This window comes from Pteropus medius, unplaced genomic scaffold (assembly GCF_902729225.1).
Source record: "Pteropus medius unplaced genomic scaffold, Ma_sr-lr_union100, whole genome shotgun sequence".
Taxonomy (NCBI): domain Eukaryota; kingdom Metazoa; phylum Chordata; class Mammalia; order Chiroptera; family Pteropodidae; genus Pteropus; species Pteropus medius.
In genome coordinates, this window is record NW_024349800.1 from 49,161,433 (window position 1) to 49,188,760 (window position 27,328).

At 38.8% G+C, this 27,328-nt stretch overlaps 1 protein-coding gene, 1 long non-coding RNA gene and 1 pseudogene across 3 annotated transcripts in view; 2 read left to right on the forward strand and 1 right to left on the reverse strand.

Annotated features, from left to right (window-relative positions):
- Positions 1-26,633, reverse strand: part of LOC120621825 (uncharacterized) — a 31,846-nt gene extending 5,213 nt beyond the window's left edge. Inside the window, exons 1-4 of the long non-coding RNA XR_005658307.1 lie at positions 26,277-26,633; positions 25,102-25,304; positions 7,512-7,688; positions 154-278 (exon numbers count right to left, since the gene is read on the reverse strand). This is a non-coding gene — a long non-coding RNA (uncharacterized LOC120621825). The remainder of the gene's footprint in view (positions 1-153; positions 279-7,511; positions 7,689-25,101; positions 25,305-26,276) is intronic.
- RBKS (ribokinase) overlaps positions 1-27,328 on the forward strand; it is an 82,989-nt gene that overhangs the window by 27,433 nt on the left and 28,228 nt on the right. Inside the window, exons 3-8 of one of the 2 annotated variants that reach the window (XM_039887515.1) lie at positions 1,618-1,681; positions 2,552-2,614; positions 5,268-5,432; positions 12,914-13,005; positions 18,545-18,733; positions 19,244-20,115. In XM_039887515.1, the coding sequence (XP_039743449.1) occupies positions 1,618-1,681; positions 2,552-2,614; positions 5,268-5,432; positions 12,914-13,005; positions 18,545-18,733; positions 19,244-19,327 (657 nt within the window). In that variant the 3' untranslated portion in view covers positions 19,328-20,115. Of the gene's footprint in view, positions 1-1,617; positions 1,682-2,551; positions 2,615-5,267; positions 5,433-12,913; positions 13,006-18,544; positions 18,734-19,243; positions 20,116-27,328 lie in introns of those variants that run through there. The other variant, XM_039887514.1, reaches the window with a different exon arrangement.
- On the forward strand, positions 8,252-8,370 carry LOC120622231 (uncharacterized; annotated as a pseudogene).

Sequence of the window (27,328 nt, forward strand, 5' to 3'; positions counted from 1 at the left end):
GAGAGGTGAACTGCTGCAAAAGAGACCATATGGCCCGCAGTGTCTAAAAGATTACCTGTCTGGTCCTTTACAGAAAAAAAATTTCCAATCCCTGATCTAGACAGTCCAGAAGCTCACCAGGAAATTTTATCTTCACTCATAGAAGATACTGACCCAAGTAAATCTCTAGGCTTCTTTCTGTTGATATTTTGGAGAGGAACAATTCTCTGTGGATGAGCAGAACACACCAGGAGTGGCTAAGACCTGATAGACACATAATCCATTGATGCTGTGCTTACCTGCAGGACAGAAAAACAGAAGTATAGTTCAGGAGTGACAAACCTAAAGGCCTACAGGGGCCAAGCAGGTCACATAAATTGCAGTGTGTCACGTGGGGTTGTGGTGAACTAGAGAGCACATACTGACCTTTGGGGCAGTTACAGCTGGGTGGCCATGCAGGCATATAAGCCCAGTGTTACCAGAGCCTCCAGAAAATCTGTTTGTTTTTATGAAATCTAATATTGAGATATTGGCAGCTGGTTAAAATTAAAAATAGGAGGACATCAACACAAAAACCTGCCCATTGATGTTTATAGTAGTTTCATTCATAATTGCCAAAACTTGGAAGCAACCAAGATGTCCTTCAGTGGTGAATGGATAAATAAACTGGTACATCCATACCACAATATTATTCAGCGGTAAAAAGAAGTGAGCCATCAAGCCACAAAGACATGGAAGAACCTTAAATACATATCACTCAAGTGAAAGAAGCCAGTCTAAAAAGACTACATACTGTATGATTCCAATGTACGACATTCTGAAAAAGACAAAACTATAGAGACGGTAAAAAGATCAGTAGTTGCCAGGGGCATGGGGGCAGAGAATGATGAATAGGCAGAACACAGGATTTTTAGGGCAGCGAAACCATTCTGCATGATGATATAATGGCAGAGATATGTCCAAACATTTGTCAAAACCCATAGAATATACAACACCAGAGTGAACCCTAATGTAAACTATGGAGTTTGGCTGATACTGACGTGTCAACATAGGTTCATTGATTATCACAACTGTGCCGCCCTAACCATGTTATCTACTAGTGGAAGAACAATGGGTATCCAGAGGACAAATTGAAGTTTCATTACTAGAATGGATGCTAGGAGGCGAAAACAGCAAAATTCCACTGTATCAAGATAGCAAGGGCTGTTTAAATTTCTCATCTTTGCCATCCATGTTAGGGTCAGAGGAGAAGATAAGATTCTAAAACATCAGGCAAGTCATTACAAAGATGCTGTCAGCGAAACAACTGAGATTCATAAATATTGTGGATTGCTGATGGTGGACAGCTCTGTCTTGGTGGGAATTTCCACGTGACCAGATCAACATGAGAGTGAACCTACAGAACGTGTGACAGTTTAAGTGCTTCACATTTTAGGCAGGCTATAAGTAGAACATTAATATATAATGATTCTTTGGGCTGCAATCAAGTCTAGCAATTTACATTAAGAAGATTAATTAGTTAATGTTTATAAAGTACTGTGCAGATATGCCCTTTTAAAATGCTAAGTATTCTAAAGGCTACATTATAGCATTTTACTAAATGTAGAAGATCTAACGTTCATCATTTCTTTGGTACAGGTTGGCAAAGATTCTTTTGGCAATGATTATATAGAAAACTTAAAACAGAATGATATTTCTACAGGTAAAATTTCATCTTTTTTAAAGTTGGTTTTTATAATTTTCTTCTCTGATCTGATTACAAGAAAAAGTTGGATATAGAATAGAATTATTAGATCCTCCCCTGGTGGACAGAGGATTTTTATGCATGACTTTGTCTAGTCTTACTTAAACAGCCTTGCTTAAACAATAGGTTACAAACTTTCATCTCATAGAAATGTTTCAAAAGCAGGTGACAAGAGAAAACAGGTGCTATATTCACAAAAGATATTTTAAGAAAAGCCATTGAGTATCATACCTGGAAAGATCTTAGAAACTATCACACAAAAGCGAAAACCAGAGAGGTTCTGAATTTGTCCAAGAGCACACAGCTAGTTGGAGCTGGAGCCAGGACTAGAATGCAGATCTCTGGCTCCAGTTCAAGTTTCTTTGCTGTTGCCAAGGCTGCCCGATCAACATTTCCATCTACCTGCCGGGCCATAATTCTTGATGAGCTGCAAAGCTTATGAGAATGAAAATAAACCAAACTAGTTCACTTTATAGGTTTGACTGTTAGCCATTCACCTCAGATCTGTCATTTCTTTCACTGACGAAATATGGTGGTGTAGAAAAATGCATACGTACACAACTATGAATAATTTGAGGGAACTGGAAGCAGGGGCAGTTTGCTGAGTTGTTACTAATGTAGAGAAAAGGTGCAACTAAGTGTAAAGACATTTTCCTTATTGTATAGGTGATGAGTATAAATTAGCACTAATCATTTATTTCTCTTTTATCATTCCAGATGGTTAAAGGTTAAAAAGTTTTCTAAGGATTAGTGGTGCATTGAAGTCGTTAAAATAAATTATCCATGCCAGGCTGTATATATGTGATTATAATTTCTTTTTTCTTTTAGAATTTACATATCAGACTAAAGATGCTGCTACAGGAACTGCTTCTATAATTGTCAATAAAGAAGGTATGTGTTTTGCATATTGGAGCGTCATTTCATTAAATGGTTCGTTTCCAGAACTTAGAGCAGAAGCATCAATTTTTACCCTAATCCTATGGATCCCTTACCATACCTACCATCCTAAGGCCTAAAGCGTGATCTTTCCAATCTAAATATGTTTCCCATTATTTATACTTCCCAGATTGAGCACTCAAATATAAAACTGTCCATCCAATACATATGAAGCATTATACAGTTGCCTCAAAATAATATTTATATCCTGTAATATCTCATTACCCTTCACGTGAACTAAGAATTTATATTTGTCTCTAAAAGTAGTTATTCATCTGTCATTTCAGTTACACTAGGTAAATAAATGTAAATAGATAGGTGCAAAAGAAAGTTGATGAATCATATTTATAGAATGTTTAGTGAGCAAATGGCAGTAACTAATTACTTCTAACTTATCGTTAGTGTTCAATTTTGCCTGCTCTTTAAATGGCAATCAGATCTCAAAAGTTTATATATACAACTATGTCAGTCACAAGGCTTTGCCATAGTCGAGCCATTTATCTTTGGAAACAGTAACTTCCCTTTACCCTCAAGTAAAGTCATCATAATTTCTACCAACTATTTTAAGTATAAAAACACCTACATAAGATTTTTAAAATCAGAATTAATATTCAGAAAGACCAAGCACTGGATGGGGCACCTAGGACAGAACCTAGCCCATTATGGGCAGTCAGTATGCATTGTGTTAAATTAGGATTTGTCACAGTATGTCTTTAATTTATAATGCAGTTTCGCAAGATCATTTCTCACAGAAGGTATATTTAACTTTATTCTAGTGATCCCAAATTCGCAATAGATCCCAAATTTGCAAAAGACAGTAGATAAAAGTTTTCATTCTAACAATAGATAGTCTGTGTTCATTACTTTAAGCTAACTCTTAAGTAATTATTGCTGCTAACAGCAGCTCATTCCCAGCCTTAACCTCTTTTTTATGTTCTAGTGATATCTTCAAGTTGTTTCTTCCTTATCTCTATACAAAATACTACGTTTTCATGCACAGATGTAATTTAATTTCATGTTCTGAGTGCCTATCATGGTAGACTTTGTCTGGTTTTTAGTGTATGGTAATGCCCTCAAGAGTACAGTTGTAGTAGAAGAGCTAAAACGAATACCCAGAGGGGTGACGATCGGCCCCTTTAAATATAGGAGTGAGCAGCAAGGTAAAGTAAGGAGCTCAGTCTTGACAAGTTAAAGTTGAGGCATGAATGAGCTAGCCACATGGCAGTGTCCACCAGACAGCTGTGTCTTGGGCTTGTTGCTTATTAGCCAAGGCCAGGCCAGAAATTTAGATTCAGGAGTCAGCAACACAGAAGCAGCAGCTGACTCTAGCCGAGAGAATGAGGTCACTGAGAGAGAAAATGAAGGAGGTATGCAGTCTCTCAGTGTGTGGATACTTTGAATTTTTCCAGTACCGAGGTTGGGTTTATGCTGAACCATCCCCACTTTATTAAGTCCTCTTTGTGGCTAACAAACACATCTGTGGTAAGATGATAGGCTAGCATGTGTGCTGTGTTCAGAGGTAATTTTAGGTCAAGTCTATACAAGAGCAGCACAAGCAGCTTAGGGCGCAAAAAGTGACTGCTACAACTCATCCCTCTAGATCACTGCTGTCCAATAGAAATATAATGCAAGTCACATACGTAACGTTAAATTTTTCATTAGCCACATTTTAAAAAGTAAACAGAAACAGGTAAAATTCATCTTAATATATTCACTAACCCACTATATATCCAAAATATTATCCTTTCAACGTGTAATCAAAAAGTTCTTTAAAATTAATATTTTACCTTCTTTTCTTTATACGCAGTCTATAAAAATCTGCTGTGTATTGTACAATTAAAGCACATCTCAAATTAGACTAGACACATTTCAAGTAGTCAATAGCCACATGTGGCTTGTGCTCATGACTATCATATTGGACATCGCAGCTCTTGAGAGTTCACCTGACAGATAAAATGCACTTCCACACCTCCCGCATTTAGGTGGGATTGTAGAAAGTGAGTCTAAGTGATGAGTATATAAGATCCCTTAGTCCTGCTTCTGTTTGATCTGCTATAGTCCCGTCCAAATGTCCTTCTTTCTACCTTACATTATTAGTACAATTTTCTATCTGTTAGATATTATAAAATGTGTTTTGATTTACAAAATCACTTTTCAGAATACCCTAGGGTTTACCTTGAACTAACTGCATACTACAGAGCATTAGTGTTTAGCATTAGGCAAGTTTATTCCTGTTTATACTCATCATTATGACACCTGTCATTTAAGATTAAGAACCTTTACCACATACATTGTACCCCAGCCTTCTCCCATAAAAGAAAATTTTAAAGTATGTTATATATAATTTCTCAGCTAATACTCTTTCTATATAAGAATATCAATAAGGGAAATCATTTTTAGATTTTGCTCAAAATGATTAGAATAATATGAATCTTACTGAGATATTGTAAATAGGAATACGAAATTTAACCTGAATGGCCTAGAAGTGTTAAAATTAGCACCTATGACAGTTTCCATAATGACTTTGTTAAAAGTGGTTGTAACGTTGCAGAATATCATTGCTCAGCTTTGCTTTGTTTTAATATAAATATGTAGAAATTCTTTGTAGGCCAGAATATCATCGTTATAGTGGCTGGAGCAAATTTACTTCTGAATACTGAAGACCTGAGGAAAGCCGCCAAGGCCATCAGCAGAGCCAGAGTAATGATCTGCCAGCTGGAAGTGACTGCAGCAACTTCTCTGGAAGCCCTAACAATGGCTCACCGCAGTGGAGGTGATTTCACGTATTTGTCATTCTTTCTATAAAAGCTTTTATCAATGTCTTAATTACAGTTAACCTTTTAAGCAAAGCAAGGATTTTTCTGTAGTGAAATATTCTTTCTCCCATCTGTGAGATTCACTGACTTCCTCTATTTCTTGATCATGTTAGAAAACCTTACAAATAGGGTAAAAATAATGTGAGTAGCATTTATATATGCCTTACTATTGAACTGTATACTTGAAACTTACTGGATTTCGTTAATGTCACCATAATAAAAATAAATAAATAGATTCAAATGAAGGGAGGGGGGAGGGAGGGAGGAGGAAGGAAGGAAGGAAGGAAGGAAGGAAGGAAGGAAGAAGGAAGGAAAGGAAAAGGAAGGAAGGAAGGAAGAAAGGAAAAGAAAGAATACGAATAGTAACTAGAATCTTTGAAGCAGCCCATTGTCCAAGATACACTGTAGGTCGTAGAACGATTTCCATTCTGAGAAGCAGAGGCTGCATATCATGTATAATCACTGCCCAGCTACATTTTGATATACATCTCTAGAAATTGAAGATTAGTTCTTTCTCCTTTTTGTAAAATTTTATTATCTTTTCCATAAACGAGAGATTATTTATATGTAATATTTTCTATGTTGTCGGTGTCCTTTAAGCAACTTTGTTTGTTTGACCTTTGATTTTTAGAAATTCTCAAACATACAAGAGCAAGCAGAATGTTTAAAAAAAAAAGAACAAATGAACAAACAAAACAAAACAAAAACAGACTCATAGAAACAGAAACTAAAGAGATGGTTACCAGAGAGGGGAGTGGGGGGCTGGGTGAAAAAGGTGAAGGGAAATATAGTCAATAGTATTGTTATAAGTTTGCACAGTGACAGATGATTAATTAGTGGGGTGATCACACTGTAAAGTATAAAAATATCAAATCACTATATTGAACATCTGAAAATAATATAAATAATATAATATTACATATCAACTATACTTAAATTTTTTTAAAAAAGCAAAAGCAAGCAGAATTGTGTAATGAATCCAGTTGCCCAGCTTCAACAATTGTCAACCCTCGGCTAACCTTGATTCATCTGCTCTCCCGCCAGTTCCTCCTCTCCTACCCCCAAGAAATAACAGACTTATAAAAACTCAGATAGTTTCTTCTTGTTTGTTGTTTTTTCACCATTGACCAGTGGGGAGAGCATCTTCTGAGTTAGAAGCCCATTTCTGACCCTGTTAGCTTTGTGGTCTTTGTAGAATTATCAGATTTTTCTGAGCCTTATCTGTTAAATGCATATAGAAACACTCCCCTACAGAATTGTTCTAAGATTGAATAAAATAAAATATGATGCCAAGCTGGGGTTGTAAGTCTCAGTAAATCTCAATTTTCTTCTCTCTCTAATTTGGATAATATCCTGAACTGAGCACCATTTGGTCAAAAAAATAAAAAATAATAAAAACTAGCCACTCTAAGATAATAGCTTCTTCTTGATATTATGATAATAGTTCTGTGATTTATATTAAGAAAGAGAGAGAGAACCACATTGACTTTTCCAGGTAAAACTTTCTCATCAATATACAAAACTAAAAAAAGAAAAAAATGAACAGTAAGAGTGTATGTCTGTATGTGTGTCTGTGTGTGCATGTGTTTGTGTTAAGTGATTTCTCCCAGAGTGTATAGTGTTCTACATAGAAATAAATGGAAAATAAGTTACTGAAATGATTTTGGAGAACTTTTAAATGTATGTACTGATTTAACAAATCTTCCTCATGGCAAAACAACATGCCATGGCAAATTCTCACTGACATTTAATGTATTTTTAATGGACTCGAAGCTGTCAGAAAGAATTCTGAGCCAAACCCCATTTTGTTACATTTTCTCAGAGTGTCACAGATAAACTCTAGTGCTTATGGTGAGCATTCTCTGCCTTGCAATCCTCTTACTTGGGTGATGTGAACACAGAGTGCCACTTCGTTCATGCTCCTGTCTTTCCTTTTATAGATCAAAGCATATTTTCATGTAACTTCTCTTTTTTTCCTACCATCCCTTGCTTCTCAGAGATCACTGTTTCCTCTCTCCTAATTACTTGTTACCTACCCAGCTTGTGGAGGAAAGATACAGCAACCACAGTTGAGGATCCAACATTTCACAGGTGAGGCTAGAGTTATCCAGATGGGCAGGCAGCCTGACCTCTGGCTGTCATCTGGGTGGGGTCCAGAAATGCTTCCTCCATCACCCGCCAGGCACTTCTTCCAGTTAAGGAGCTGTAGGACCCTGGGGACACCAGAAAGGGGGTTAGGTAATGGCGGGCCAAAGACCACTTAGCCTACTTCACATTTTTATGAAAAGCCAGCATGCCTAAGTCTGCATGACCTTATATAATAATACTGGAAGTAGTAATACTTTGCATTTATATGTACTTTACAGCTTATAAAGCACTTCTATATGTATTTGATCCTTAAAAAAACCTTATGACGAACATATGGCAGGCATTATTCTCCCAGATTAAAGGTGAGAAGACTGAGACGTGGAGAGGTTAAGTAATTTGCTCAACCAAGGTCATACTTTTTTTAGTCAGTACAAAAACCAGGATTTCAGACTCTAAGACCCAAGTTCCTCGACCACACTTTACATAAAGAAACTTCAACATCCCATTGATTTCTAGTAACTGAGACTTTATGAAGAGTATCTCCAGAAAAGTAAAATCCATGAATTGTAACATTGTCCAACATGGAGCCCAAGCTTTGAGTATTTTGCTGCTCAAGTCACAGAGAAAGGACCCTAGAGTGTTTTCAGCAATGTGTCCCCCACCCACTCCATTAAATACACATACACACGTCTATGGCCATGCCACTCTGAACGTGCCCGATCTCGTCTGATCTCGGAAGCTAAGCAGGGTCGGGCATGTTTAGTACTTGGATGGGAGATCACCTAGGAAGACCAGGTGCTGTAGGCGTAAAAAAAAAATACACAGGTACACAAGCACACATGCACACATGCTCTTCTGTCCAGAACTTAGCTGGTCCCCATTTGGTAGTTACTAGCCAGACACAGCTTAGATCCTACACTAAGGGAGGGGTATGTGTATGTGTCTGGGTGAGAGAGAGAATGTAATGCATCTTAATTCTCGAGAGAGAATAGGACAATGAAAGGAGCACTGTTTGGGAGTCATGAAGTGTGGCCTCTTAGCAAATGGGGGACATCGGGCAAGTAAGTCATTTCCTTGCTCTGGGCCTCAGTTTCTTCTGTAAAACAAGAGAATTGGGCTGAGACCTCTCACAGTTTAATGCAATGACATGTGAATGGACTGGTCACAGCACAGAGCAGGCAAAGCTTCAAGATCTGTTGAGCACTGAGTGTCCTGCCCATTGCCCCATGAGACTGCATATGTGTTAATCAGTATGATTCCACTCACAAGAAAGATGGTAAAATCATCATCCATCATCATCATCATCATCTGTGGGTTTATTATCACAGCTTCCTTATCTCTACTACTTAACTAGTGATGGATTTTGAATTAAATACACTGTATAACTAGATTATATATCAGTTATTTAAATACAGAGGAAAAGGAGCCCTCCATCTTTATATATACTGCCTTGGGACTCTTGCTGTCTTTACTAAAACGAAAGCAGTGATTTTAAAGAAACAGCACATGCAACATCAAAATGAATTGGTAGCCCTCTAAAGCCCCCCTCTGCCCTAGGTCATGATGCTGTGAGGTAGGCCCACAGCAGAACTGCTGCTGCAGCTGCTTGTGATGAAATTATACATGTTGGTTCTGGTCTTTATATCCATTTCTAAAGCAAATAGAACATTACAGGAACAATTATAAATAATTGAGATCGTGTAATCACCAAGATTAAATTCTAGGTAGAATACAAAATATCTTTTAGTGCCACTTTAGTCCTTTTCCATTTGGCAAACAAAACTTCTTGACTGGCCACCTTGACTTTCACAATAAGATTGTCTAGCATGTAGCCCAAGGTTTTAATGTTTTTGCTGCTCAAGTCACAGAAAAGAACCCCTAGAGTAAGAAACTGCCACGCCAGTGTTTGGGGTTGTCCAGCCTTCCCAGTTTCTTTGCTTAGGATGATTTTCTTCCCCTGTTTTTTGAGATAGTTATTAGGGTCTTTGTAACTGTCCAGCCACCGCCCTCCCTGGTGCCATCATGAAGAGCTTCTGTCTCATGTTTCTGTCTTTGCACCTATACAGCTGCCCCCCTAGGCCTCCCTAGTTCCTCACTGGCATCACTGCCAGGCACTGACATGCTGTTAAGACATCCAGGAGTTTAGTCTGTCTTACGCTGTGATGAATAATAATTACTGCTGAGTGCTATCAATCACCTCTGTCTCCAAGTTACTCTGTGTTTTCTTGTTTTGCATGGTTCCAGGATGACATCATTTTTTTTCATCTTCTCTATTACAAATTTGCATTCTTCTTTGACTAACTGTATCTACTGTCCTGATTCTTCATGTTTTTTCCATCATAGTAAAGTATTTATGCTTATGTATGATAGCACAAGCCAAAGAGAGTCCTTTCTTTATGGCATTTTCACTTTTCCCCTAAATTTTGTTATTAGTCAGACTCTGAGCCTATGTGTGCAGTTACTGCTGGTAAGAATGCTTTGTTTCCCTTGGTAAAATACAAGCAAATAAGATTTGATTGATTTTTATACAATATTTATGGTCAAATTAAATTATAGAATTCTTCATTCCAGTGATTGTTGCTGAAGAGCCAGTGGAATTGTTTCTTTAAAGTTTGTTTTTATTGTGGAAAATTTCCAATATATATGGATACAGAGAGAATAAATAGTATGGTAAATCCATATGTACTGTCATTTAATTTCAGTAATTATCAACACATGACCAACCCTGTTTCATCCATGCCCAAACTCATTACTCTCTACCCCTCATTGCAACCTCAGATTATTTTGAAGCAAAACCTAGACATATCATTTCATTCAAAGTGTATTTGTTTTTGATGTAAAATATTACTATGTTTTAAAAACAATGTCTTTGCTTGGTGTATACCTGGTAATCTGTGGTCAGATTTTTTTTCTCATAAGTCTTTTGTAATTAATCACTTATTAGTTTAGTGAATAACCTCTCGGACTCTTTTCTCTTCTATGTAAGTATATAAATACGAATACACATATAGCTATATTTTATTTGTTTTGTTTAAAAAAAAGAAGGGGATGACACTATAGATTTTATTATAAAACTGCCTTCTTCACTTATAAATAAATTCTAGAAATCTTCCTATGACCAAACAGAGATCTACTTCATTCTTTTTGACAGCAGCAGAGCATTCCATTGGATGTATGTGTCATAATTTTTTTAACCAATTTTCTCTGCTTGATGCTTGTTTCTTTTTTTTTTTTTTTCTGTTACAAACAGCTGAATGGACATTACTGTACCGTGTTTGCATGCCTGTGTATTCTATAGGAGAGGCTTAGAAAAGGAATTGCTGGATCAAGGATCTTTTGAGACACAATGGAACTTTTATAAGAACGGCTCTACCCTATTGTTCCTAACTGGTAGTTTGCTCTAACCTGTGTTCAGATGCTGCCGAGGGCAGAGTTGATCATATAGGTGAGCAATGGTGTCTCAGTTTAAGGCTTACAGGAAATAGGACACAATATATTTGTTCTGAAAACCTAAAACGTAAATAGGTGTGTTAGAATGCTGGGCAATGAGGGCCTTTATGCATGATTGACATCTCTAAGACCTCGCAAAACTGGGAAAACAAATGAGAGAGATTGTTGCCAGGCTACAGATTCCAATAGAAGGCAGAGGAGATGGGTGGACAGGCGGGGGTGTCAGGCTGTGTGTAAAGGACAATATAATAACAGTAATAATCCTTTACATTTGTACAACACTTTACAGTTTACACAGGGCTTTTACATCCCTTTTCTAATTTAAGCTACACAATAACCCTGTGCAAAAATATGGGCAGCCAAAAATATACCATAGAATTTCCGTGGGTAGACATTCTGGATTCTAAAATAATGAAAATGTGGGAATAGCGTCATCCCGTAAACCACTGGACACAATCCACTGGCCAAACCAAAATGTTAAGACCAAGGAAGGCGCGGAAGCAAACTAGCTAGCCTCACCAGGCAGAAGTAGTGGACGGTTTCCTTCGGCCATGTGCCGATAAGCAGCTCCCCAAGAATGTGGAATGGATCGGCGCCAAGATAGGTATGGAAGAGCCACTTGGAGAACTCATCAATGTGCACATCCCTGATCTTACCCCAAGAGATTCTGATTCAGTGGGTTTGAGGTGGAGCCCAGAAATCTTGCATCTTATTAAGCTCTCCTAGTGATGCTGATGTGTAGCCAAGTTTGTGAACCACTGTTCTGGAAGAGTCTCTGAGAATTGCAGCTAGAGGATTTTACTCTATAGATCTATAATAATTGAGGTTACTAAACACATAAGTCCGTGGACCTGGGTAGAGGAAAAGAAGACCAACCAGTCTAGTTGGGCGCTTTGGTGGATAAGTAAGTGTTTTGACAAAGGGGAAGCTTCCCAAACAAAAGCTGTTTTAAAATGTTGTAAATTGGAATTGTGGACTTGTGCTGCTATGGACAGAGTCCTGGCCTAGAGAGGCAACTATTTTAGCTACAACCAAACCCAGGACTTAAAGCTAGAGGACCCTACATAGGGACCCAGCCTACACAAGTCCCAGTATATGACCTTGTCCGTGACCTCATTTCTCTGAGGCTCACTTTCCTCCTCTGAAAAATGCACTTCTGACACTGCAATGGCTGTGCCGTTCTCATTTGCCCTGTTTCTGCTCTCCCCAGCCTCCTACAGTCTCCTAGTCTGAGCTAGCTCTCAGACTGATTGAATTTCCCCTTCTTTCCCAGTCTTTCCTTTATGTTCTTAGATTGCTTACAGTAGCCAAGAATATAAGCTTTTGTGTAAATATATATGTTTGCATGACTAATTCTGATATATTTGGAAGATATACATAGGTGTTCAAAATATATATATGTACGTGAACTTCCTACTTACTAGTCCTACCAGGAAAATTTTGAGCTCTTCATTGTTTCTTTTCTATCATCTCTTTTTTTCTTTCCTGGAAAATGGATTTATGAACTAGTCTTGCAACTAAGCCTTTAAAGTAACCCACAAAAATGTTCACCAGCCTGAATGTTCACATTCATACAAGTCCTTTCGTGCCACATTTAAAATCTTATTTAATCCTCTTGTTTCCCATCGCCATAACTTTGTGATCACCTTGGTTATAAATATTGATGCCTGCCCTTAAAGCTGAAATGTTGTAAAGTGAAAAGTAGAGTAGATGGAAATAAGGAGTTTGTACCAGGCTATCATAGAGATTGAGATTTTAGACTTTTCTACATCTATAACTATTTTAATTTTTAATCTAATGGGAGAAGTGGTTGCACTTGGGGATTTCTCCCACTGAATGTCTGTAAATGCACCGTATTAAAAAATGATAACCACTGAACCCCTCCTCCATTCGTTTGCAGTGAAAACGTTGTTCAATCCGGCTCCTGCCACTGCTGACCTGGACCCCCGCTTCTACGCTCTCTCAGATGTGTTCTGCTGCAATGAAAGTGAGGTAAGGATGGAAGGTTTTGCTCATTTCGTGAGAAACCAAAGACTCGTTTAAATGAATAAGCAAAGAAGCAGGGCTCACCACATCAATTTGATTGCATGTGAATTCTTGGCCCCAGTGAAAACAGATTTTTCAGTTGACGGGGGTGTGGAGAAAGGAAATTAGTCCTAGGGAAAAAAAAGGTTCTGAGTCATCCCCATAATCTGGCACTTATCAAACCTCAGTTGATGTTAGTGCTCTCCCTGCTCTCACGTTATTGGTATTTTGTTTTCCTTTTTCCATATCCTATTTACTAATTAGTATTAGAGTTGCCAGATTTAGCAAATAAAAATACAGGACACCCAGTGAAATTTGAATTTCAGATAAACAACAAGTAATATACTAAATGAACTTATACTATAAAATTATTTGTCATTTTTCTGAAATTCAGACTTAACTTGGTGTCCTGTGTTTACTCTAGCAACCCTACTTAACACAAACCCCCAGGAGCCTTTGCTGCAGCCGATTGTGAAGATCCTGTGACTGCATTTGTAGACTGACATCGGTTCTCCACTGATGCTGTGGGAAAGACCTTGGGGTCCCCTCCTTTAGAGGAGCACCCTCTCAGTCCCTCTGAGGGTCAAAATTTATAGATCTGCATAAAACATCTATCAGTGTATTCATGTTGTATCATTTACTCTGAAGCATTTTAGGAAGAAAATTCCAACATTTCTCCCTTTTAAAGCCAGACAGTTTTAGACCCAGGCTCTCCCGACATCGGGAGGCCGGACATATTATACAACGCGACATGCAGGGATAGAAAGTTAGCAATTCATGAACTATAATGTAATTTTCCATTTGGTTTGAAAGCTGAAAGACAGTTTCTAGGATTTCCTAATCTGCCTTTTTGTGAATTTCATCTCTCAGAACATAAACAAGAAAGAAGACTGCCACAGGAAACTGATTTTAACAAACCACAATTGCATTATGTAATATTTCTGAGCAACCACCATGGCCAGGCTTTGTGCTAAGAAAAAGGAATTATAGGAGATAGTGACCATTTCACAAGAGGTTAGATTATCCTCAGCTGCCAAACTGGCTTAGATTTCCCTGCTAGGTACTTACAGAGCACTGTATTTATTCTTTAAACATTCAACAGTTCAAGTTATTTGTTTAATACTTTTATCTTCTTCATTAAATTACTAGCCCTGTGAGGACAGGGACATCTGTCTTATTCACCATTGTATCTCCAGTGGCTATCCCTATGTGTATAGTTATCTATTGCTGCACAATAAATTACCCCAAAATTTAGTAGCTTACAACAACTGTAATGATTTATTGTCTCTCACGAACTCTGGGCATCAGGAATTGACACAGGGCACAGCACGGCATGCCTCTCCTCCATGATGTCTGTGGCCCAGAAGACTCAAAGGCTCAGAGCCGGAATCATCTGAAGCCTCCTTCACTCACATGCTTGCTGTCTGATGCTGGCTGCTGGCCAGAACACTTACACATGGCCTCCCCTTGTGTAAGTGTGGCCTGGGCTTCCCTCACAACATGGAAGCTGAGTTTCAACAACCAATATCCAGAGAGAGAGCACCAGGCAGAAGACATGTTGGCTTTTATGACTTAGCTTTGGAAGTCACATAGCATCTCTTCTGGCCCATTCTATTGATTAAAGCAGGAAAATATACCTTGGTCCCCCACCTCTCAATAGAAGATTGTCATTGTCACGGTGTAAAAAGAACAGGTACAATGTTATGTATATTTTGATACAGTTATCTTTGGAAATTACCATCTGTTAAACTATAGCTGGCACACAGCACCTAGTAAATGCTTATTGAATGAATGAATGAATGAATGAACACATGAACAAACTCTAGTCTTTGAGAAGACTGATCTGAAAATGTAATCAAAAAAGAAAAACTTTAAAAGCTTAACAGTCTTCTAATCAGAATAATAATGTAAATTCATGCTTTAAGATACTCCCTCTGCTCCACATATACAAACCATTACTATATAAATTTAAAAAGAGATAAAGAAAAGATACTCACGAGCTCAAAATCAAAATAAATAACTCCACAAGCTCAAAATCAAAATAAATAACTCCACAGATCAGAAACGTCACAGAATTACAGAGCATTCTGCCCAGGGCATGTTGGACTCCAGTCCCAGAAGCAGTTATAAGCGGTAGGAAGTTTGCCTCCTATGGGTAATAGGTATTAAACGTGCGCCACTCGTGGGAGCTTGGAGCAGTGCCCACTGCTAGAAACCAGAGATGCTGTGCTTGGGCTCCCCTGCTAGCAAAAAAAAGGTAGAGGAAGCTGCTATTCCTGCTGCCAAGACTACAGCCTACATAGGGCTCCAAACTCAACGAGATAGGAGGACAGAGATACTGCCTCTGAGCAAGAAGGAAAGGTACCAAGACCACTGCTGATTTAGTGACTGGATTGGCCATATCACCAACACCAGAACAGGAACTCTATATTGCCAATATAACACCTTGCTCTGGTTTAGAGACCCTCAGAAGCCTAATGGATGCAACTAAAAAACCTTAGAAAGGCAGGGATAAGCCTGGTGGGAGCTGAAGTGTGAAGTGTGAACACTCTAACTCATAGGGAGCAAGGTGAGCCTCCAAGAGAAGAAACACAGTGCTGTGAGAGTTTACCAGTAGAATCAACAATCTAAAGATCAGTCTGCACAAGAAGAAAATTCAAATAATAAAACAATTCCCAAAAGACTTTAAAATAATTATGATTAAGATTGTCACTCATTAAAAAAGAAGAAACTAGAAGAAAAACAATTGAAATCTTGAAAATGAAAAATAGCATTGAAATTTTTAAGCACTTATTAGAAAGATGAACATTAGACTAGAATGAAGAATTAGTGAATTAAAAGAAAACCTTGAACAATTCACCCAGAAGTAGAAAACTCAATTCACCTAGAAAGTAGCACAGACAGAAAAATATTTTTAAATATTAAAGAGGAATTTAGAGAAATGAGAGATAACTTGACAGACTCCAACATACAGCTACTTGGCGTGGAAGAAGAGAATGAAGGGAACCGAAAAGAGGAAATATTAGAGGAGAAACTGCAAGGTGTTTTCCGCAATTGAAGAAAGGCGTGAGTCCTCAGATCAGAAGTGTACTGAAAGTCACGTGGCACAAATAGCTATAACTCTCTACTAATGTACATTTGATGAAACTACATAAAATCAAGGGTAAAGACAAAAAAATTTTAAGCAGCCAGACAAAAAAAGACAGACTACATATAAAATGATAAGAATATCCAATACTTCTTTGCTTGTAAAAGGAGAAAATGGAAAAACCAAAATATTCATGAAAAATAGAATACATTTTGTTTAAACTATAGTACATTTCAGTATGGAATTCTGTGCAGTTTTAAAAAAAAAGTAGAGCTACATACGTCAACAGGAATTAAATAATGTTAAGGGGGGAAAGCACATCTCTAAATAATATATATAGAAGATATTTACCTTCTTTAAAGAGAAATATCTGAAGCAAATAAAGTAAAATTAAGATTTGTCAAAGGTAGATGGTAGGCACATGTCTGTTTATTGCATTTTTTTATGTTCAAATTTTTTCATTAAAGAATAGTTTTTTTTAAGGTTTTTAGAAAGCACAAGAAGTCAGTGTTTCTAAAAACAGACCAACTCAAGAGACATTAGTAATCCCAGTAATGAAGATTAATGAAACTTATAAAAACAAAAAAAGAAAATGGCCTCAAAGCCACTTCAGACTGAAAGGGTCTGTGGAAAAAAGATGGTAAGGGATGACACATGGTCAACTTAATGACACCTGTGCTACTGGGAAAACTGAAGCAGCCACTGTGGGGTGATTTACAGGTGACAAAACGGATTAATCTGGGCACATTAAGAGCTATCCCAGGAAGGGACAGACCCACTCTTAGGAAGAGATAGTATACAGTTAAACTGTAATACATTAAAGACAGAATTTAGTTATAAGCTTTCTGAGTCCAAAAGTATTGTATAATTCATCTAGTCCAGTGATTTTTCGGCTGTCTACCTCAGAACCATTGAGGTCCCTCAGAGATGCTGGAGGGGCGCCTAGGGGATGAGGAAGCAGGGCTGCAGCCCCTCAGTGCTGCGTCAGCCAGAGACCTTTTCATATCCTGGGAGAGAACTACTGTGCAAGCCTCTCACTGTACAAATCATCCATGACTTGGGGAAAGTCACAGTTAATTAACCGGTGGAGATCTGAATGTCATGATAACGCTTTTTCTGCTACATAGCAGTGGCTCCGCTACTCTGCTTCCGTCTTCCCTAGCAGAAACAAACAAAAGAAATGAGTGGTATATAAACATGGAAAGCTGTAATTAGTAATATGAGAAAGGCATTGTGGCCCAATAGAGGCCTAGAAGAATTACGTCCCCACATGTGAAATTTATAGGCATGATTTATATCAAAATCATTGGCAGTGGCCCCTTCCTTTCTCCTTTCCTCCCTCCCCACCCTTCCTTTCTTTTGTAGGATTTTCTTTGTTCCCCCTAACATTTTTTCAATTAAATTTATTGAGGTGACATTGGTTAATAAAATCACGTTTCAAGTGTACAATTCAATAATACGTCATGTATACTGCATCGCGTGTTCACCACCCATCACCATATATTTGACCCCTTTAACTCTATCTACCTTCCCAGCCTTCCCTTTGGTAATCACCTGTTGTTTGTGTCCATGATTATCTGTTGGCTTGTCATGTTTGTTTGTTGCTTTCAGCTTTATATCCCACATATATAATGAAATCATATGGTTCTCAACTTTTTCTGTCTGACTTATTTCTCTTAACATGATTATCTCGAGGTCCATCCATGTTGTTGCAAATGGCAGTATTTCATCTTTTCTTATGGCTGAGCAATATTCCATTGTATATATATGTACCAGATCTTCTTTATCCAATCATCTATCAAAGGACACTTCGGTTGTTTCCATGTCTTGGCCACCATGAAAGCTTCCGGGTATTTACCCAAAAAATTTGAAAACATTCGTAAAGATTTATGTACCCCGATGTTCCCGCTAACTCTTTATTATGAAAATTACTGTACATACACACACAAAAGCTGAAAGAGCGATACAGCAAATATTCATACTTTCCACATAAACAGTTGTTAACATTTTGTTCTATTGCTTCCCCTCTCCCCGTGTGTATTTTTGTTTTTGTGGAATCATTTGAGAGTAAGTTGCAGATAACATAATAACTCACCCCTAAATACTTCAGCATGCATCTCCTACAAGGAGCCACAATACCATTATCACACCCAAGAAAATTATCGATAATTCAATACTGTCATCTAATATCCAGGCCACGTTCAGATTTCTCTAATTGTCCCAAGATGTCTTTTATAGTTTGTTTGTGTCATCATTGTTGTATTTTTATTTATTTTCCTGACCCAGTATCTATCAAAGTTCTCCATTGCATTGGTTGTAATGCAAAATAAAGGAGACATTTTCTAGAAAAATCTAATCTGGAAGTGGACCTCAGTTACTTTTCTCATCACTGCTTCCTTTAACTATTGTGTATTCCAGGCTGAGATTCTGACGGGCCTCGCAGTCAGCAGCCCTGCGGATGCTGGGAAGGCTGCCCTGGTGCTCATGCAGAGGGGCTGCCGGGTCATAATCGTCACCTTAGGTGCCAAAGGATGTGTGATGCTGTCACAGACAGAGCCCGTTCCGAAGCACATTCCCACAGAGAAAGTCAAGGCTGTGGATACCACGGTAGGTTTTTAAATTTCAGAATCATTTTTGGCCCTCGAAATCACCCTTTAGTTCCTAAGATTTTTGCACTTGAATTTTTGGGATCATGAGGTAAAGGCCCTAGGAAGTGATAGGGGGGAAGAGAAGAACAACCGGGCAGGCGAACTGTATTCTAATCCCTCTCTAACTCACTGTAGAACCTTATACAAGTCATGTAACCTGAGCCTCAGTTTTCCCATCCCAAAAATCAAAATATCAGTAAAATTATGCCTTTAGTGGTGATCTGTTTATTGTCTAAAATTAAGCCGTCAAGGGGCTTAAATTTTAGACAATAAACAAATCACCACATTTTACGGGCTTCATGTGGAATGAAATAGCAAGGAGCAGTGGTTAGCAGAGCTCATTCTTTCGGCCAACAAATAATAACGGTTAACATTTACTACATGCTTACTGTGTTTCTTTTGTGTACATCTCATTTAATCTTTACAACAATTGTATGAGATGGATGCTATTATTATCCTCATTTTATAGATTCAGAAACTTGCTCAGGATCATTATGCTGCAAAGCAACAGAGCTGGGGTTCAAAACTAGGCCTGTGGATACTGCGTGTGTAAGGCGCCGTGGTGAGGACAAGCAGCTTAAGTGGACAAGTCCTGGCTAGCTACGAAGCAGGGATGACAGGGAAACAAGTTAGAAAAAAGGCTCAGGGTTCCTCTAAAGCTGGAGAAATAAAAATTATCTCTTTATGGCCTAGAATGCAGAAGAGCTGACTAAAAAAGTAAGCACATGTCAGGGACACGAAACGAGCTGCCGAATAAAAATTTTAGGATTTTTATTTATAAGAAAGTGCTGTATAATTATTTGTAAAATATGTTTTGGTTTTTATGCTTAGAAAAGACTTTAAAAATGTGGATCATTTATCAAAAAAGAAGCCTAAAGGGATCTGATGAAGTTTTGGATACAAATATGCTTTGAAAAATAGATAAGTGCAAGGCATGCTTTTATTAGATGAAATTACATCATGACTGCCTTTCAAAATGTGCTTTATCGGGTATTTGATAAATTGTACTTGATGTTGTTGTTCTCTTCATATTTGATCATTTCTGAAACCATTAGTATTTTTCTGTTTTGTCAAGATGAACAGTAACCTGAATTTGAGAAATTTCTCATTAGTTCTGAAATTGATCCTGCATTAGACTAAAACTATTCTAGGTCCTGAACTAAAGTAGAAGAATTTATTCCTCTCTTACTAAAAATGAAATGAAGTGTCTTCGTAAAGATGTCAGGCCTATGGGGGGTCCCCAAAAGTGGTTTAACCTCGTCTTTCAGTGCCTGTGTCAGTCACGACTCCTGTTTTTGCTCATAAGCAGCAGAAGTACAACAAACGAGCTTACACAGAAAAGGTGTTTGGCGTGCCTAATTAGAAAGTCTGAAACTGTGGTGAATGCAGAGGCTAACCCGTGTCACTGGACTTGCTCGCTTGCTCACTCACTGTGAGGTCTGTTTGCCTTGCAGTGGCAGTCCCGGTTAGCTCCCTGCCCACACGCTGCCCCACATCATGCCCCATCTCTGGTGTCAAATAAAAATCAAAGAACTCTTATCAGAGGATGGGACATCAATGCTTGTCAGAAAAAACAACCCATACCCACCACAGAGCACGCGTATGAAAACACACTGCTTGGGCATGGGACTAAATGATGAAGAAACTAGCCTTGGAAATGTTCAAATTTGAGTCACTATCAATAATCAGACTAGAAAACAGAATAATTTCATGTTGAAGGACTGGATTTCATAGATCGTGACAGATGACAACTTTGAGGATCTTAAACACGGCGATGTGCACCAAGGAACTGTTCACTTTGTTTTGTGCCCCTTCATTTGGTTTCTTTTCACTTGCAGTTAATTTCTAGGTTTCATGAAAGGTGAAAAGCAGTCTGTGTTCAGAGGAGGAACGGATTACTTAATGCTCAGAGGCAGGAGACAGAGAATGGGATCAGGAAGATCCGGGCACTGGATCAGGATCAGCAAGTTTTTTCTATAAAGAGCCAGATAGTAAAGTTTGAGGCTTCAGAGGCCATATGCATTCTTGCTCTGCCACAACTACTCAGCGCAGCCATGGTAACATGAAAGCATGCATAAACAACTTTTACTCTATTGGAATCAAGTTGGCACTAGTTACAAGTAGATTTTTTTAAGTTAAAGTGTTAATGGAATCATTAGGACAAAAACTAAAAAGAAGAAAACTAAAAGAAATAAGGGAATTAAAACTGAACACTAGAAAATTCGAAAGACACAGTAATGGAGGAATAGAGGAATAAAAAAGCTACTGGAAGATATGCTAGTGAAAAATGAGGGATAAGACTGAGACAAAGGAAAATGTGGGGTCCAGGAAACAGGTGCTACACAGGAAACAGGAGAGAAGTCAAGGATGAGGAAGGGAAATCCCAGGACAACAGCCATGCGGCAAGCCCGTAACCAGTCAGTGCGAATGAGAGCGGGAGAGTGGAGGGCTCGGAGAGAAATCCACCCCCAGAAACAAACGAAAAAGAAAAAAGAAAGAAATAGTGGAATATTCAAATGTTTGAATATGCCCAGAGATTTTTAGTTTTCTTGCAGAATTTGAGGACAAAGTAGTAATTAATATGTAGAAAACTGAGGAAATGAAAAAAAAAAATGAGGCAAATTTTTTTCCCCTAGGTCATCGGGGGTCTAAAGGGGAAACGTATGATTAAGTAAATGTAATCTTACTACACCACTTGGCTGTGAATTCATAGTCATAACAATGTAAATCCAATTATTGATTCAACCAAAAATGGAGATTATAATCGTATTGTGAAGATGGAAGGATAAAGTGAGTGTGTGTTCGTGTGCACATGGAGGAAGATAAGAGAACTAGATGCTCATCTTCCATAGTTGGAAGTCAAGAGATAACATCTAAAACTGATTTTTAAAAATAGCAGTATAAAACAAAATAGCAGTATAAGCATATTACAGAAATAGAAGATAAATACCAGAAGAAACCACTAAAAGAATTTAAAGTATTTGCCCCATGGAAATGATTGTGGAGAGAGATGGGGCATTAACACTTTAAGCCTGTTCTTTTGAGACTGTGTGTATGGATGGCTCTGATTTTTTTAATGACAAAACACAGTAAGATACCACTTCACACCCACTAGAATGGCTATAATCAAAAATAGGTAATAACAAGTGCTGACTAGTATGAGTAATTGGAACCCTCAAACAATGCTGGTAAGAATGTAAAATGGAATAGTCACTTTGGAAAACAGTCTGGAAATGCTTCAAAAAGTGAAATTTAGAGTTAGTTACAATATACCTACTTCTAGGTATATCCCCAAAAGAAATGAAAACATATGTGTACACACAAACTTATACATGAATATTCATAGCAGCATTAGTCATAATAGCCCAGAATTAGAAACAACCCAAATTTTCATCAACCAATGAATGTTAAACAAATTGTGGCTTGCACTGTGGGGGAGGAAGAAAACTTCCTCTACCCTTCTAGATTCTTCCAGCTGGTCTAATAATTAAATCGACATGAGATAGAGAAATGAGAAAACAATCAAATTTAATTGCATGCATATGTATGGGAACCCCACATACGTGAGAGAGTCAGAGACCCCACGTCCATGAGAGGTTCCTAGACGGAGAGTTAAAATGAAGTACATATGACATTCTGAGCTAAGGAGGAAGTAAGGCACCTGGGGGCTTCAGAGGGGAGGGAGATCATTCATAGGATAAGAAGAGCAGATGTTCAGTAACTAGAAGTTTGCCCTGCCCTATAGATAGGTCATAAAATGTTATTTCTGGTGATAATTCTTATTATGGGCAAGGCCCCAAATTTAAATTCTTTAAGGAAGAGGTAAAAGTTTCAAGTGAGCCCGCAGGGTCTCAGTTGCCTTCGGCTCAAAATAATTCACATGTAAAGGAACACATCTTGGGGAGGCCTGTTCTGAACTCCTTCATGTCAGCTATGGCATGAATGAACATCCAAAACATTATGCTGAGTGAAAGAAGCCAGACATAAAAGGCCACATATTGTATGCGTCCATTTATCTGAAATATCCAGAATAAGCAAATCTATAGAAACCAAGTAGACTGAGAGTTGCCAGTGTGTGAGGAGAGGGGAGAATGGAGAGTGACTGCCGATGAGTACAGGGTTCCTCTCTGGGGTGATGAAAACGTCCTGGAATGGTGATGGTTATACGGTCTTGCGGATATACTAAACACCACTCAACTGTGTATCTTTGAAGGGCGAATTTTATGGTTTGTTAATGTTATCTCAATTTAGAAAACAAAAGTCAAAAAAAAAATAACAAAAAGATCCATCTAGGCACTTCACTAATGAATGGATACGCTTGTGATAAAGAATCTTCCACTTAATTGCTCTACTGAGTCTACTGAATGGGCTCTCAACATCCCCCCAGTGGAGCAGGGAGCAAGGGTAGTTATTTTCTGGGTGTAGACTCTCCCTCAGCTTTTTTATGCTTTCTTTGTCCTGTCATCCAGTACTCTCATTATTAAAATCCTTGCCTGTTCTGCACACAACTGTTCAGCCATTTTTTGTTCTTAATCTTTTTCTTTAAAAAAACTCCCTCAAAAATATGTTATTTCATACAGTTTCCCTTGGAAATATCAGAATAAATGTCAAAGCTGCGCTGTTTCTGTTTGTCACTCCAATGCACACAGATCTTCAAAGTGACTTTACTCATGTTCAAGTTTTCTTTCTGAATGAGTCTGCTTATATATCTCAGTTTAACTCTTCAGCCTTCATTCTCACAATAATATATTAAATGATCCAGATTCTGGTTTTTGCCACATTTCTTGGTCTTTATTAATAGAGGACCTGGAGGAGTTGTAAAAGGAGCCAGGCCTTAGGTGATGCCTCATGTTTAGGTGCTTAACAGTTCACATACGTGGTCGTTCAGGTATCTCCTATTTGAAATAGACCTGAATGGAATGGCTAACGAGGGATGGAGGAACACATGTAACACAGTTTTTTGGACTGAATTGTGTATCCCTTCCAAAATGCAAATATTGAAGCCCTCACACCCAATGTGACTCTGTTTGCAGGTTAGGGCCTACAAGGAGGTAATTAAGGTTAAATGAGGTCATAAGGATGGAGCCTTGATCCCATAGGATTCATGTCCTTTAAGAGACACCAGAGAACTAGCTCTATGTGTGCACTCGAAGAAGAGGTCATGTGAGCACACAGCAAGACGGTGGCCACCCATAGGCAAGAGAAGGGGCCTCAGAATGAAACCCACCATGGCAGCACCTTGATCTTGGATTCCTAGCCTCCAGAACTATGAGAAATAAGTTACTGTTGTTGAAGCCACCCAGTCTGTGGTATGTTGTTACATTGGCCCAAGCAGACTAACACATAAAAGAAGAAAGCAAATGAACATGCTTCAGAAGTGACCTAAAGTGAATACTGAAAAATCATCTGTTCTGTGAGGAGAAAATAATCTGATGTGAACTAAACAGGATCAGCCTAAATCACCTCTTTGGTGAAATATCTCAAGAGTTTTGCATACGATTTAACTGTAATCATTGGTCCCAGGGGGTAAGGGCAGATGATATCCTGAGTTCTACTCCTGATTTAGCCATTAACTAGCAGGCTACTGTGGGCAAATGATTCAGTATGTTTGGGGCTCAGGGTGTGCATCCAAAAATGATGCATCTGGAAAGGGTGACCTCCGAGGCAACCTCTGAAATTCCGGATTCTTACGGATTTTCAGGAATGAAGATTCTCTGGCTGATAATGAAAAGCCAGAAAATTCTTCTGTGCCAGGCAGGCATTGTGCTGGACTCTGTGCATCAGCTCACACGTTCAGAACAACCCTGCAAGGTGGGGTTAATGCCCATTTTATACAGGAGGAACAATGCTCCCAAAGGACCCGGCTAGAGTCATACAGCTAGAAAGCTGGCGGAGCTAGGAATTGACTCTAGGTCTGTCTGTCTGTCTGCTCGAGTCTAACATTCAAGTGCTCTCCACCACACCATTCTGCCTCTTGATTTGGTAGCAGTCTACGTAGCCTTCACTCTCAAACTATTTGGCATTTCAGCACTGACTTTCCTTGTCACTTGTCATGATACAGGCTTCTATAATTGCTCCATTTCTCTAGATATTGAGAAGCTGCCAGATCTTTCAAAGGCACCATTTGCTTACAGTGGAGTGCAGTGCAGTGCAGCCTCACTTAAATGCAGTAACCCATGTAGATAGCTCTAAAAACAGTGCCTGGCACACGTAAACACTTAGTATGTGTTCTTTCTCATTAGTAGGACACTACATGGCTGATTGTTCACTTCACCGGGATCATTTGGGGATACCAGGTACCATGTACCAAGAGCTTGCATCACTCACCATTACACAGAGTGGGGCGACCTTGGCTCTGTACACTGCTGGAGGGTAACCCGGGTCCCACTGCCATGCAACTCCAGCATCTCCCTACACAGGGCAAGGAGCTGAACTGCACGGACAGCAGCGTGGCACAATTGAGCTAGTCCAGACCTTACAGGTTCCTGCACAGATCATGCTCATTTATTCTTGTCACTGAATGGCCAAACCTAGAAGAGAGGTACACCACCCTTAGAGACTACACCAAACCATCTTTTCATTAAACTTCTTTAAATAGGGGCCCGAACTGCTAACTAGAGAGGCTGGTGAAAAGGAAATCCTCTTTTTTTTTTTGAGCATTCCCAAACTATCTCTCTAGTTTAACAAAAGAAACAACACTCCTCCTTCCCTACCTAGTAAACTCCTACCCATCTTCAAGGTCCAGCTCAGAGGGCACTTTGGGGGCAAACCCAGTGCTTAATACAATGCTCGGAATGTAAAATTAGGTCCTCCTGAACTAACAAAATCATTCCGGTTTCTTCTGGAAAGATAACTAGTGTCATGTGACAGTCACTTAGCCTCACTAAGCCCCAGTGTTCTCAGGGGACTGGAGGATCTGCAGGATTCCTTATGTTCCTTAAATTCTACATTGCATCTGCCGAGGGAAAGAATAAATCTCAGATACAAATGCTCTTTTTTTTTTTACCAACTTGAAAACAAGATAATTACCCAGTTTCCCATTTTAAAATATATCCTTAGATTGTCTTACCTGCATTCATAGAAAGGCCAGACCAAAAACACTAAATTACAGAGAGTAAATGACATCTCTGAAATTGGCATCATAAAATAAAGTAAACCCAAGTGAGGCTCTGAAATAGCCATCTTAACCTTAGGAATTATATCAATAAAGGGACGTGACATCCGTACAAACTCTACTGACTCTGGCTGCCAGAAAAGATGAAGACGACAAAAAAAAAAAAGACAGAAGACAAGGTGATTGCTAAAGAGACTAATGGACAAGGCATAAAACATCTGTCATGCCCCAGGGGGCATATTAGCTCTATTATTTTACTTTCACATCAGCAGATCCCCTCATTTACTAGCTAATCAGGCAGAATTAAATATTTTAAATTATCTTTCTTAATCCTGCATGTGATCCGTTGAAAACCCAGGACTCTAAAAATCTAATTGTAACTGCTTACCAGAAATGTCATCTTCACTTTGAGGAACTGAAACAGGGCCAAATACAAGTCTATTTTTTCCATTTTCCTTAAGTACTGTTCCACAGCCAGAACTGGACATGCATGTACATGTGCCTCAGGCTGTACATCTTAGGGACTCCCGGGGGTACCTGGGAACACTGGCCTTGCTTCGGAACTCAAATATGGCCAGAGACTAAAAGAAGAGCAATGATAGTAGAGAAGAAAGGCATGGAGGTAGAGGTAGGATATAGAGGGGAAAAAACAACTTTTTAAACCTTAGTGAAAGTCAATACAGCAAAATCTAAATCTAGATTTAGTGTTTTGTGGACCTAGACAGTACCTAATTGAAGGGACAGGAAATAGTCCTTCTCCCAGTAAGAAGGGATGGTATGAGGCTGTGGCAGCTTATTTACCCATCTACAATTAAGACTTCTTTTCCTCTTAGCTTCCTACACCTAAGCCCCACTTCTCCCCACTCCTTAAGTAGCCTCGATATCGGCGTGATACCATGGCAGTGAGCCAGAGGTCTGCTCCTGCTCGCTTTCTAGAATGCTACAGTAGTGATCTCAGGAGCAAACTGCCAGGACTGTACTGCAGGTCTTAGTGGTTTTCATTGTGTGGCCATATTTCTTGGGTAGACCTGAAATGAGGAGGTGAGAAAACCATCTAGAGCCAACTTGTAGAGCCTAGTGAGTTAGAACCATGCCCACTGCCCTCAGCGACCATTGCTACTGATAGAGGTGGACAAGGAAATGTAAAAACACGTGTGGTTCACAGCTTGCTGCAATTTGTCTGCCCGTTGTGTGAAAGTATGTGTGTGTTGTAGGTTGCCGGTGTGTATACTTTGTGTATTATCTATGTTGATGTGCTACGTGCAACTACACTGTTAGTGGCATGAATGCCACGTGTTTGTATGCATGCATATGTGAGTAGAATGTCCTACAGTGGGACAGTGTTTAAAGAGGCAACTGGTCACTCTCACTTTCCTCCTATTTATATTCCTTTAAAAACTATAGGAGTGCTCTATCCTACAGTACAACCCTTGAAAAAGC